This window comes from Crocuta crocuta, unplaced genomic scaffold (genome assembly GCF_008692635.1).
Source record: "Crocuta crocuta isolate KB4526 unplaced genomic scaffold, BGI_CrCroc_1.0 scaffold396, whole genome shotgun sequence".
NCBI classification, from domain to species: domain Eukaryota; kingdom Metazoa; phylum Chordata; class Mammalia; order Carnivora; family Hyaenidae; genus Crocuta; species Crocuta crocuta.
Genome location: NW_027533259.1, coordinates 3,080,913 through 3,094,528, shown reverse-complemented (window position 1 = coordinate 3,094,528; position 13,616 = coordinate 3,080,913). Strand labels below are relative to the sequence as shown.

At 37.0% G+C, this 13,616-nt stretch overlaps 1 protein-coding gene across 4 annotated transcripts in view; it reads right to left on the bottom strand.

Annotated features, from left to right (window-relative positions):
* The window catches only part of FBXL13 (F-box and leucine rich repeat protein 13), a 194,568-nt gene that overhangs the window by 148,951 nt on the left and 32,001 nt on the right, over positions 1-13,616 (bottom strand). For all 4 annotated transcript variants that reach the window (XM_077746953.1, XM_077746955.1, XM_077746956.1 and 1 more), the window contains exons 6-7: positions 13,296-13,405; positions 10,685-10,849 (exon numbers count right to left, since the gene is read on the bottom strand). In XM_077746953.1, the coding sequence (XP_077603079.1) occupies positions 10,685-10,849; positions 13,296-13,405 (275 nt within the window). The remainder of the gene's footprint in view (positions 1-10,684; positions 10,850-13,295; positions 13,406-13,616) is intronic.

Here is a 13,616-nt window from a genome sequence, read left to right as displayed (position 1 = left end):
AAGTAAGGATACAGCTGGAGACAGAGTAGCCATATTGCAACCATGAGACAGTAAGCAAGAATGATATGATAGAAAGATTTCATTTTAATTGGCATTGTGTAACACCACACCTGGATTGCCTTCCTCTGGTGTTGGGAAACGAATAAGACCTTATTTCTTTAAGCACCACCACCATCCACCATGCTCTCTTAGATTGGTAGGTAAGGCAGTACTAGCTTAGAGAATTAACAAACCTGAATGCTGTGTTTAAAATAGCTGCTTTGGAGTGTACTGAAGACTTTGCAGTCAATCAGTAAGTTTCCAAAACTATAGACTTAACATTTTTTTTATTTTTAATCATCTATATTTTTTATTTTAAATCATCTATATGGAGGCCCATAAAAAGATGGTGTGTTCTTGAAAAAATGTGGAGCCTAAAGATCTTTCAAAACTTGATCTCCTTTCTCTTCTGTTTTAATCAGCACAGATAATTATTGAAAGCTTACCTTTTATGCCTACTCATCAATAATTGCTTAGAGAATTGACATTCACAGACAAAAGGAATGGCCTGGGGAAAACACTGATGCTTTTATTATAAATCTGTACCTTCTTTCTTAAACTTGAATTGGGACAGCATATGATAATTCCTTAAATTTTTTTAATGTTTGTTTATTTTTTGAGAGAAAGAGAGAGACAGAGCACAATCGGGGAAGGGTCAGAGAGGAGGGGAGACACAGAATCCAAAGCAGGCTCCAGACTCTGAGCTGTCAGCACAGAGTTTGACACAGGGCTCGAACTCACAAACCATGAGATCGTGACCTAAACCAAAGCCAGATGCTCAACCACTTGAGCTACCCACATGCCCCAGTGTACGATAATTTCTTAAAAGATAAATTCATTAACTTGGTAAATATTTTTGTATGCTTATAAATCAGGAAACATGAATAAACATAGTTGTAGACGTCAAAGAATGATTCAGTATGGATAGACCATTAAGTGACTTGGTTAAGAGGCAACAGAAATTATGTTGAGAAACTGTCTTGTATTTGAAGTTAATTATGCAGCTTTCTGTCAACTACTCCTCATTGACTCAAAACTGATATTGATAATGATCTGAAAATAAGATTACATCATTACCTGTGGCAGAAATTGAAGAAAAGCATCTGAAATAAATACTGTACATGACACAGGCAAAACCCGTAAGACAGAAAAGGAAACAAAGGTGGGTATGGATGGCACATTTGAAAAAAAGAGAAAACAGATCAAGAAAACAGGGCTGAAGAATGTGGTGAGGAATTATATCATCCTACCTAAGGGCATATATATATTTTCTCATTGATGAAGGACAGAAAGTGAGGTGAGGGGCAATGAAGTGGGGGATTTGTCACCAGAAAAATAAAGAAGGATTGTATTAGTCTGCTCAGACTGCCGTAACAAAATATTATATTTTGGGTGGCCTGAACAACAGAAATTTAAATTTATAAAATGAATAGGAATCCAATGGTCTGTGGGAAAACATTAAGTTGCATAAACTAAGTAGTCATCCATGCCAGAGTGAGGGTGCAGAGGAACTCTGTTGGCCCAGAGCAGGGTATGAGAACTAGGGTACATAAAGGAGAGTATCCACTCAGTGGACAACTTTGCACAGGGTTTTGGAGCCCAAGAGGGGCAAGGAGAGTGTTCCTAAGAAAGAATGGCTCAGAGTGGAATGTCAGAGCCCAAAGAGAAAAAGGAAGGCAAAAATGAGGAAGTGTAGCTCACTATAGGGGATTGTAGCCCAAGGGAGATGGAGCCCAGTAAGAGAACATCTGCCCAGTGCAGACAGTCAGAGAATAAGCAAGTTGAGAAGGGCATCCATCCCTTTGGAAGGATAACCCAGGGTAGAATGTTGGAGTCTAAGAGGGACTGGAAGGGTGTTCCTAATGAGAAGAAGCCAGGGTGGGATGTCAGAGCCTGAGTAGGACAAGGAAGGTGAACCAAGGAGGGAAAACCCAGTGTAAGATACCAGAAGCCAGGTGCGATGTGGAGCTTGCCTATGTGTGAAGAGATGGCATGGGATGACAGGACCTCTGTAGTGTAAGGAGGGCATCGCCAAAAAGGGCAGCCTGCGTGTGCATTGTCAGAAGCTGAGTAGGATAAGGAGGGCATCTACATAGGAAGTACTCAAGATAGTGTGTGTCAGCCCAAAGTTAGTGAGGAAACTACACAAGGAGAAAGGCAACTTACAAGTGGTGTCAGAGCCCAAGCTGTGTGAGGAGGGCCTCTTGATAAGACGGTGGCCTGGCAAGGAATGTCAAAGCCTAAGCAGGATGAAGAAGGGAGAGGATGGTGGCAGCAACCTGTGTGACTAGTTACACACAGGAGGAGTAATCAAATAAGTAAATCTTAAGAATAATGAAGCCTGGGGGCCGCGGGGGGTTGCCTGTGTGGCTCAGTTGGTTGAGCATTGGACTTCAGCTCAGGTCATGATCTCAAGGTCTGTGAGTTCAAGCCCTGTTTTGGGCTATGTGCCATCAGGGTGGAGCCTGCTTTGGATCCTCTGTCCCCCTCTTTCTCTGCCCCTCCCCTGCTCATTCTCGCTCCTCTCTTTCTCTCTAAAATAAATAAGCAGTTTTAAAAAAAAAGAATAAAAAATTAAAATAAAAAAAGAATAACGAAAGCTAGGATTCTCAGTGGTGGAGAAGGACGTTGCAAACATGGAAGAAGAACTAGATTGAGCTCTGTGGTGCAAAGTTAAAACCGGAAGTCTCCATGTGTGATTTAGGTTTGAGTATATAGAAGTATGTTGATATGGAAATAAATATGTATTTGCATGTACCTATTATAGTCTCCCATTCCATCTACCGAGAAGACATGGGAGAAGTGACACGGCAACAGCAATCAACACAGGTAGTGCTCAAACTGTGGTTTCTATGTACAATTTCCATTAAAAAGATGGGGTCCCTGGGTGGCTCGTTCAGTTGGGTGTCTGACTTCCACTGTGGTCATGGTCTCACTGCTCTGTGTTCGAGCCCTGCATTGGGCTCTGTGCCGACAGCTCAGAGGCTGGAGCCTGCTTTGGATTCTATGTCTCCCCCCACTCTGCCCCTCTCTTGCTCATCCTGTCTCTCTCTCAAATATAAATAAACATTAAAATAAATAAGTAAATAAAAGAAGGATTTAGGAACTCATGGGAAAATAACTCATCCAAGGTGGGCCAGGGAAAGTATGACTTGAGCCAGGGACATCGTGCTGTGCTATAAAGTAAGAAATTACCAAAGGAATGGTGGTTACAGGTCAAAAGGGCATGGAAGGCAACTTGAATCTGTCTGAATCCAGGACAATTTGAGCACCAAGATAAATAGTGATAACAGTCAATTACAGCCCATGAATAATATAGAACACCATGAATCCATACTGCTATAAGTAAACAAATAAACAGGAACATTTATATAATTTTAAAGTAACTACCCACAAAATGCGTATCAATCACAAAGAGTGTGATTGAATTGAAGTGGAGAAGCCTGACAGATACCACTTTTTTAAAAGTTTATTTGCTTATTTTGAGAGAGTGGTGAGGGGAGGGGTAGAAAGAGAGAGAGAGAAAGAGAATCCCAAGCAACTTTTCTATTTTTTTCCGGATTCAGTTTTGGAAGGACATATAGGTCTGACAGCTCAGAGCCCTATGCGGGGCTTGAATTCACAAACCATGAGATCACGACCAGAGCGGAAACCAAACACTTAACCGATTAAGGCACCCCAGATAGACACCATTTTTTAACCAAGTGATCAAAGTGAACGTCACCAATCATAGGCAAATCCAAATCCTGTCAGCGATATGATACAATAAGAGGAACACAGCACAATGTCTGGTATTTCTAATGAAAACGTATAACCTGAATGTATTCCTGAGGAAACCTAAAAGAAGCTCCAATGAAGAGATATTCCACAATGAAACTGGCCTAATCTTCATGTCAAGGTATAAAAATTAAGGAAAGACAGCAGGACAGTTGTGCACTGAAGGAGAGTAAGGAGACATAGCAACTAATTGCTAGACTGGGTCCTTTTGCATTATTGGAACAACTGAAGAAACCTGAATTGGGTTTGAGGATTTTGATGATTGTCTATAAGTAAATCCTCTTGTTCACAGGAAATAGCCAACAGGAGTCAGGAATGATGAGGTATCATGTCAGCAACTTACTTTCTAACTATTTAGGAAAAACAGTTCTTTGTATAGTACTGGCAACTTTTCTGTAAGCTTCAGATCATTAAAGGCAAAAAATGTATTGAAAACTTCTTCCATACCAATCTGGATACCTTTTATTTCTTTTGTTTGATTGCTATAGCTCAGACTTCCAGTACTATGTTGAGTAAAGGTGGTAATAATTGACATTCTTGTCCTATTCTTGAGCTTAGAGAAAAAGTTTGCAGTTTCTCACCATTGAATACGATGTTCACTGTGGGCTTTTCATAGATGGTCTTTATTAGGTTGAGGTATGTTCCCTCTAAATCCACTTTGTTGAGGGTTTTTATCATGAATGGATGTTGATGTCAAATGCTTTTTCTGCATCTATTGCAATGATCATATGGTTTTTATCCTTTTTTTAAATGTTTACTTATTTTTGAGAGAGAGAGAGAGCAGGGGAGGGGCAGAGAGAGAGGGGGACAGAGGATCTGAAGCAGGCTCTGCACTGACAACAGAGAGCCTGATGTGAAGCTCAAATCCACAAACTGTGAGATCATGACCTGAGCCAAAGTTGGATGCTTAACTGACTGAGTCATCCAGGTGCCCCCTATTCTTTCTTTTGTTGATGTGATGTGTCATGTTGATTGATTGTAAATATTGAACCACCCATGCATCCTGGAATAAATTCCAGTTGATCATGGAGAATGTTTTTTAATATATTGTTGGATTTGGTTTGCTAATATTTTAGTGAGGATTTTTGCATCTAAATTCATCAGAGATATTGGCCTATAGTTTTCTCTTTTGTAGTGTCTTTGTCTGTTTTTGTTATCAGGGTAATGCTGGCCTTGTAGGATGAATTTGGAAGCTTTCTCTCCTTTACTACTTTGTTTTAATGTTTATTTATTTATTTGAGAGAGAGAGAGAGAACATGAGCAGGAGAGGGGCAAAGAGAAAGAATCCCAAGCAGTTTCCATGCTATCAGTGCAAAGCCCAATATTGTGGGACTCAGTCTCACAAACTGTGAGATCATAACCTGAGCCAAAATCAAAAATTGGACACTTAACCAACAGAGCCACCCAGGCACCTCTCCTCTATTTTTTAAAATAGTTTGAGAAGAATAAGCATTAACACTTAAAAAAAAATTTTTTTTTAATATTTATTCATTCTTGAGAGACATAGAGACAGAGCATGAGTGGGGAAGAAACAGAGAGAGAGAGGGAGACACAGAATCCAAAGCAGGCTCCAGACTCTGGGCTGTCAGCACACAGACATACATGGTGCTCAAATCATGAACCGTGAGATCAGGACCTGAACCAAAGTCAGATGCTTAACCAACTGAGCCACCCAGGCACCTCAACACGTTAAAAAAAAATTTTTTTAATGTTTATTTATTTTTGAGAGACAGAGATAGACAGAGGGTGAGCAGGGGAGGGACAGAGAGAAGGAGACACAGAATCTGAAGGAGGCTCCAGGCTCTGAGCTGTCAGCACAGAGCCCAACGTGGGGTTTAAACCCACAAATCATGAGACCATGACCTGAGCCAAAGTCAGTCACTTAACCGACTGAGCCACCCAGGTGCCCCCTCCTCAACACTTTTTTAAATGTTAAGTAGAATTCATCTCTGAAGCCATCTGGTCCTAGACTTTGTTTATTGGAAGTTTTTAATTACTGATTCTATTTCATTGCTCATAATCAGTCTGTTCAAATTTTCTATTTTTTTCCTGATTCAGTTTTGGAAGGTTAGATATGCCTAGGAATTTATCCACTCCTTCTAGGTTATCCAATTTGTTGACATATAATTTTTCACAAAATTCTCTTACTTCTGCAGTGTTGGTCATTACCTCTCCTCCTTCATTTCTGATGTTATTTTAGTCTTCTCTCCTTTCTTCTTGACCAGTCTGGTGAAAGGTTTATCAATTTTGTTTATCCTTTCAAAGAACCAGTTCTTGGTTTTATTGATCTTTTCTATTGCTTTTTTTAAAGTCTTTTTTTTTAATGTTTTTTATTTTATTTCTAGGAGAGAGAGAGACAGCGTGAGCAGGGGAGGGTCAGAGAGAGAGGGAGTCACAGACTCTGAAACAGGCTCCAGGCTCTGAGCTGGCAGTCAGCGCAGAGCCCGAGGCGGGGCTCGAACCCACGAACCGCAAGATCATGACCCGAGCGAAAATCGGACGCTTAACTGACTAAGTCACCCAGGCGCCCCTTCTTTTTTTAAAGTCTTAATTTCATTTATTTCTTTTCTAATCTTTAATATTTCTTTCCTTCTACGTGACATGATACTATATATAGAAAACCCAAAAAATTCCACCTAAAAACCATTAGAGCTCGTAAATGAATTCAGTAAAGTCACAAGATGCAAAATTAATATACAGAAATCTACTGCATTTCCATACATGAATGACATAGCAGAAAGAAAAAAATTTAAAACAACCCCATTTATAATTGCATCAAAAATAATAAAATACCTAGGCATAAACCAAGGAAGTGAAAGACCTCTACTCCAAAAACTATAAAACACTGATGAAAGAAGTAGATGATAACACAAACAGAAAGATATTCCATGCTCATGGATTGGAAAAACCAATATCGTTAAAATGTCCATACTACCTAAAGCAATCTGCAGATGTAACGCAATCACTGTCAGAAGACCAATAACATTTTTTCACAGAAGTGGAACAAGTAATCCTAAAATTTATATGGAACTATGAAAAAATGCCAAATAGCCAAAGCAGTCTTGAAAAAGAAGAACAAACCTGGAGATATCACAATCCTAAATTTCAAGATACATTGCATTGCTATCGTAATAAGACAGTATGATACTGGCACAAAAACAGATACATAGATCAAGGTAACAGGATACAGAGTCCAGAAATAAATCCATGCTTATCTGATGAACTAATCTACTACAAAAGATGGAAGTGTGTACAATGGGGGAAAGACAGTCTCTTCCACAAATGGTATTGGGAGAATTGACAGCTATACACAAAAGGATGAAACTGAACCAATTTCTTACACCATAAATGAAAATAAATTCAAAATGGATTAAAGACCTAAATGAGAGACCTGAAACTATAAAATTCCTAGGAGAAAACATAGGCAGCAATTTCTTTGATATTGGCCATGGAAGCATTTTTCTGGATATGTCTCCTCAGACAAGGGAAACACAAACAAAATTGAACTCTTGGAATATACTAAAATAGAAAGCTTTGTGCAGTGAAGGAAACCATTAATAAAATGGCAAGGCAACCTAGTCAATGGGAGAAACTATTTACAAATGGCATATCCAATAAGGGGTTAATATCCAAAGTATAAGAAGAATTTATACAACTCAACATCAAAAACACAAATAATCTGATTTAAAAATAGAAGACATGAATAGATATTTCTTCAAAGAAGACATCCAGATAGCCAACAGACACATGAGAAGATTTTCAGCAACACTAATCATCAGGGAAATGCAAAAAAACCACAGTGAGATATCACTTTACACTGTCAGAATGGCTAAAATAAAAACACAAGAAACAACAAATCTTGGGACTCTCACGCACTGTTGGTAAGGATGCAAATTGGTACAGCCTCTGTGGAAAACAGTATGGAGTTCCTTGAAAAATTAAAAATAGAATTACCATATGATCTGGTAATTTCACTACTGGTTATTTACCCAAGGAAAATGAAAACACTAATTCAAAGGGATATATGCATCCCTATGTTTATTTTAGCATTATTTACAACATCCAAGATATGGAAAAAACCCAACTGTCCGTCGCTAGGTGAAAGGATAAAGAAGAGGTAATATATATATAATGGAATATTACTCAGCCATAAAGAAGAATGGATCTTGGCATTTGTAACAAATGGATAGACTTAGGTGGGATGATGCTAAGTGAAAGAAGTTAGAGAAATGCAAATACGATTTCACTCATATGGAATTTAAGAAACAAAGCAAATGAACAGAAAAAACAAAAACAAAACCACAAGCTAATGGTTGCCAGAGGTGAGATGAGTGGAGGGGTAGGTGGAATAAAGCAGATTAAGAGCACACTTATTGTGATGAGCACTGAGTAATGTACAGGACCGTTGATTCATCATATTATACACCTGAAACTAATATAATACTATATGCTAATTATACTTCAATAAGAAAACAACAAAATAATAAATATATTCTATATCAACAATAGCCACACTATGAAAAGAGCCCAATTGGTCGTCAACTGACAAATGGATAAAGGACATGTGGTATATGAAATGAAAACTACATCTTGCCATTTGCAACTATGTAGCTAAAGAGTATTATGCTAAGTGAAATAAGTCAGAGGAAAACAAACACATGATTTCACTCGTGTGGCATTTAGGAAACAAAACATGAACATATGAGAAAAGGGAGGAAAAAAGGATAGGGAAGCAAAGCATAAGGCACTTCAAAAAAATATTTTGTAATTTATATTTGAGAGAGACCGAGCATGAGTGGGGAGGGCCAGAGAAACAGACAGAATCTGAAGCAGGCTCCAGTCTCCAAGCTGTCAGCACAGAGCCCAATGCGGGGCTCAAACTCATGAGCAGTGAGATCATGACCTTAGCTAAAGTTAGACACTTAACCGACTGAGCCACCCAGGCACCCCAAAGAGACTCTTAATGATAGAGAATAAACAGGGTCGATGGAGGGAGGTGGGTGGGGGATTAAATGGGTGATGGACGTTAAGGAAGATACTTGTTTAGATGAGCACTGGGTATTATATGTAAGTGATGAATCATTGAATTCTACTCCTGAAACCAATATTACACTATATGTTAACTAACTATAATTTGAATAAAAATTTAGGGGAAAAAGGCATATTAGGGGCAGGTCTCCCTGCCCCTTATGCACAATAAATAAATACAAAAATAAATAAATGCTGGATAGATATAATTGACTATTTTTTTTAAATAATTTTATTTATTTTTGAGAGAGAGAGCACATGAGCTCATGTGGGGAAGGAGCAGAGAGGGAGGGAGACACTGAATCCCAAGCAGGTTCCAGGCCCTGAGTGGCTAGCTCAGAGCCTGATGCAGGGCTTGAAACCACAAACCATGAGATCATGACCTGAGCTGAAATCAGATGCTTAATCGACTGGGTGACTGAGCCACCCAGGCGCCCCTTTTTAAAAAATATATTTTATATTTATTTATTTTTGAGAGAGAGAGAGAGAGTATAATTGACTATTTAAAGTCAAAATAATTAATTGCATTGAAGGGTTTATAAATATATAAGAATATAATGCATGGCAACAATAGCATGAAGCACAGGAGAAGGAAAATGAAAGCATACTCTTGTTAGGTTTTAACATTATATGTAAGGCAGTAGAAAATTTTGTGACGTTGTAATCTGTGATAAATTGAAAAGATATATCATAAACCCTAGAACAGCCACTGATAAAGTAAACAGAGAAACATTAGCAGCGAACAGCATAGGAGTTCAAAGACAAGAAACAGCTGTATAAACTGTAGGAAAGAATGTGACATGGCTTAGGAAAACAGCTAAGAATAATATATTAATATGGCACAAGAGGAAAAATAATTAGGGCAAGAGTGACAGACTTTGTTACATAAAGCTCTAAAATTTTTCACATTGAAAGACTCTACAAAATTGAAACCAAACATCAAGTGGGGGAGGGGGGATCTCCAATATATTCCAGGCAAAGTGTTGATATATATAAAGGGCTATTACAAACCAGTAAGAAAATTATAGGAATTCCAATTTAAAATCAAACAAGAAGCAACTTACAAAGAGGAAATTATGGGCAAAAATATCCTTATCCTAATTCTATGCCCTATATAAGATGCAAAATTAGGTATAGATACATAGATACCTTGTTCCCAAGTATAACTTGAGCTTCATTCTGTGCATTTAGAGGGGTATATTTAATACATGGGAGTTTATCATGTGAAGCTGCCATCAATCAGAATGAGGTGATATTTTACACTTCTTCTACCCCTTATCAGGTAGCCTTTCAAAGTAGAAGTTACTTTTCTATCAAAATAGGAGAGAATATGGCCAGTAGTTGGAACTGTGGCTTATTTTTCAGAGATCAATTCAATGAATTGTAAGATGTAACTACATGATTCTTTTTATGAATTCACAATCTAAGGAAGAAAGATAGTATACATATTTTAACTAACTGAAATTTGCAATAAGACAAGACCATTTACTTTCCAGAATAGAGGAATAATGTTAAGATTAAAACATTAGGGATGGGAGATTAAAAAATAAGAACTGGGGTATCTAAAATCTGTTCCACCTTAAATGACAACATGCACTTGAAAGAGGAAGGAAAGGAAAACATTTCCTCCAGCTTTACTTTCTCCACTTTTGACTGTTATATTCACCTTATAGCCATCCAAAACGATGGCCTCTAAAAAATTAGCTTAACCCAAATGTAGTTGTAAAAAAAATGTATTTCTTTAAAATAAGATCTCCATCACACATGTAAGGTTTATGAAACCACTTTTTAAATAAGCATTGTGAAAATGACTAGTTATGATACATGAATTCATACAAACCTGTAAGACTGCTCTTTGAGGTAACAGTGAAATGTCACATTCACAACTCTTGCCTTCAAAAAAGACATTAGACCGGCTTGGTTCAGGAGAAATGGATTCTTCTTGGGCAGCTTTGAGTTTTAACTTGTTTCTCCATTTTAGCAACTGAAGTTCATGTTTTAACAACTGCCATGAAAATAATTGATAAATTCCATGAATTGTTGTAAAGGTAAAATGAGATGATACATACAAAGCATAGTGTGGGGCACCTGGGTGGCTCAGGCTGTTAAGCTGCTGACTCGATTTCGGCTCAGGCCATGATCTCAAGCTTCATGGGATTGAGCCCATTCTCTCTCCCTCTCTCCCTGCCCTTCCCTGGCTTGCACATGTGCATGCGCTCTCTCAAGGTCTCAAAATAAACTTAAAAAAAAAAGAAAGAAAGAAAGCACAGTGCTCGACACCATGATAGCACCAATTAAACATTATTTATTATTACTATCATTGTTATATAAACTATCTTTGCCCATAGCATGTTTAATATTCTCAGGACCACCAAGGCATTAGAGATCATTTCCGTTAGTTGTCAGACAACATTGGCACAGGCAGCAACCTTGAAGATCTGGTCCAGCTCCTCTTTCAGATGAGGAAGCTGAAACCCACAGAGTCAAGGTTCTGGTAATAATAGAACGGATATTTGGGGCATCGAAATGAGGTAGTTAGCACAGAGATTTAAAAAAAAAAAAAAAAGGAGAGTCAGAAGAAAGCATTGAGGACTTGCTTGATTTATTGTTACAAGAAGTCCCCATTTTAACTTTCAACACATTACTTAAAACTGCATAATCAAGAAAAAGCCATAGGGGCAAATAAATGTTACACAGAATTTTAAAATAGTCATTAGGGTAAATAAATGTTACACACAATTTTGATTATTATTAGTTATTTATATAATTATTACATATTATTATATAGTAGATATTATATATAGTANCCCACCTAAGTGAGTGATTGTTAGGGCAAGAAATCACATAGCAAGAAGAAAATATTTTCTCTAAACACTCAATTAACTATATAATATACATCTATATTAAGAATAATACTATAGTATGTATAATATACATTAACATATATATTAATTGTATCAACTACTACATGCAAAACATCATGCTCAATGTATGCATATGATTAAGAGAACAATACTGCCTCAGAGATGTTCAAGAGGTGTGTAAAAGGAGTGATCTAGTCATGTACAGTTACTTATTTCACCATTGGACAGTCATTAATCAGGTGTGGGGGGAGCTAAGATCAAAATACTAGCTTAGTACACAGCATTGAAAAACACTGAACAAGCAGACTGAAAGAGCAGTACCTAAAGTATAACTGTTTAACTGGTAACATCGAAAATGGACTCCACAAAATACTAGAGGACATCCTATAAGAACACCTGTCCAACACCAACAGCTGATAAACTTCCAGAGAGCAAGAACTATGCTTTATGAATATCAGTATCCTCTGCAGGCTCTAGCACTGTTTCAAGCATTATGTGAGTAATAAAAATTTTCATACCCTCTCAGGACATATGTAGTATCATCAGTCTCAACATCCGAACTAGTTAGAGGTAGGAGGCGTTGATCCTGCCCTCCACCGTGCAATGACAAAATAGGGAGTTTAATTTCTTATTTTTCTCTTTCGTATTTATTCTAACTTTGTTATTTCAAAGACTATTGATAAAATATTACCTACTGAGTAACATAACTAAAAAAATTTCAGCATTTTTCTATGTATGACCCTAATTGTTACTGTGCATATTCTAGAACAACATTAAATAATAATTTACTAATAATTGAAGCAAACTAGAGATATTTTTAAGTTTGGAGGAATTTTCTTGGATCCTCTATTTTAATTGCTTTAATTCCGAGGGGCACCTGGGTGGCTCAGTCAGTTGGGTGTCTGACTTTGGCTCAGGTCATGACCTTATTTCATGGGTTCGAGCCCCACATCGGGCTCTGTGCTGACAGCTCAGAGCCTGGAGCCTGCTTCAGATTCTGTTTCTCCCTCTCTTTGTGCCCTTCCTCCATTCACACTCTGTTTCTCTCTCTCTCAAAAATAAACAATCATTAAAAAAAATTAATTGCTTTAATTCCTGGGGGGTGTCCCAGTTAAGAATGATCCTTTAACTTTAGCAATTTAGTAATTTTTAAAATTATTTGGTGTTAAAATGATAATTTATTACATTGAACGTTGAAAAAGAAAAAATAACGATTTACTCTTACCTAGCAAAAACGTATTCAGTCTGTATCATATCAAATAGTTTCTCTTCCATTTTAGACATCTATACCCATCTAACCACTTGCTTAAGAAAAATTCTTAGTTTTTATCAATAACTTTAAACAAAATGTTGAAATCATTTTTCTCAGTGTTCATAGTTGAAATGAAATAACAGAATTTATTGGAAAACATTTTTGGTGGCTGAAGTAAAGTTTAAATTATTAAATTACAAGAATAAGAAGCCCATCAAAAGTATGTAATATTCAGGATTTTAGTACTTTCCACACATACTATCATTATCTGAAGCCACATCAGTGTAATACTAAAATTAAATTCCTAAAAATATTAAGTTTCCAAGATACCATACCAGCTCATCTTCTCTCTTTTCATGCTTATGTCTTGCTTTATCCCTCCATTTATGTAGGAGAGTTATCTGCTTATAACAGTGGCACATCTTTTGTATTTGCAATACTGTATCTAAAGAAAATTTATGAGATTATTGTATATATTTAAAGATATTTCCCCAAAAACCAAAGTGTTTATAATATGAATCAATATTGCATCTGACAGTTTTTGTTTGATTTTAATTACATCTAAAATTAATTACTTTTGATAGCAGTAGATTTTTACTCCCAAGACTAAGAGAAGATCCCTATTTCACACAAATACACACAGGATTTTATTTTAA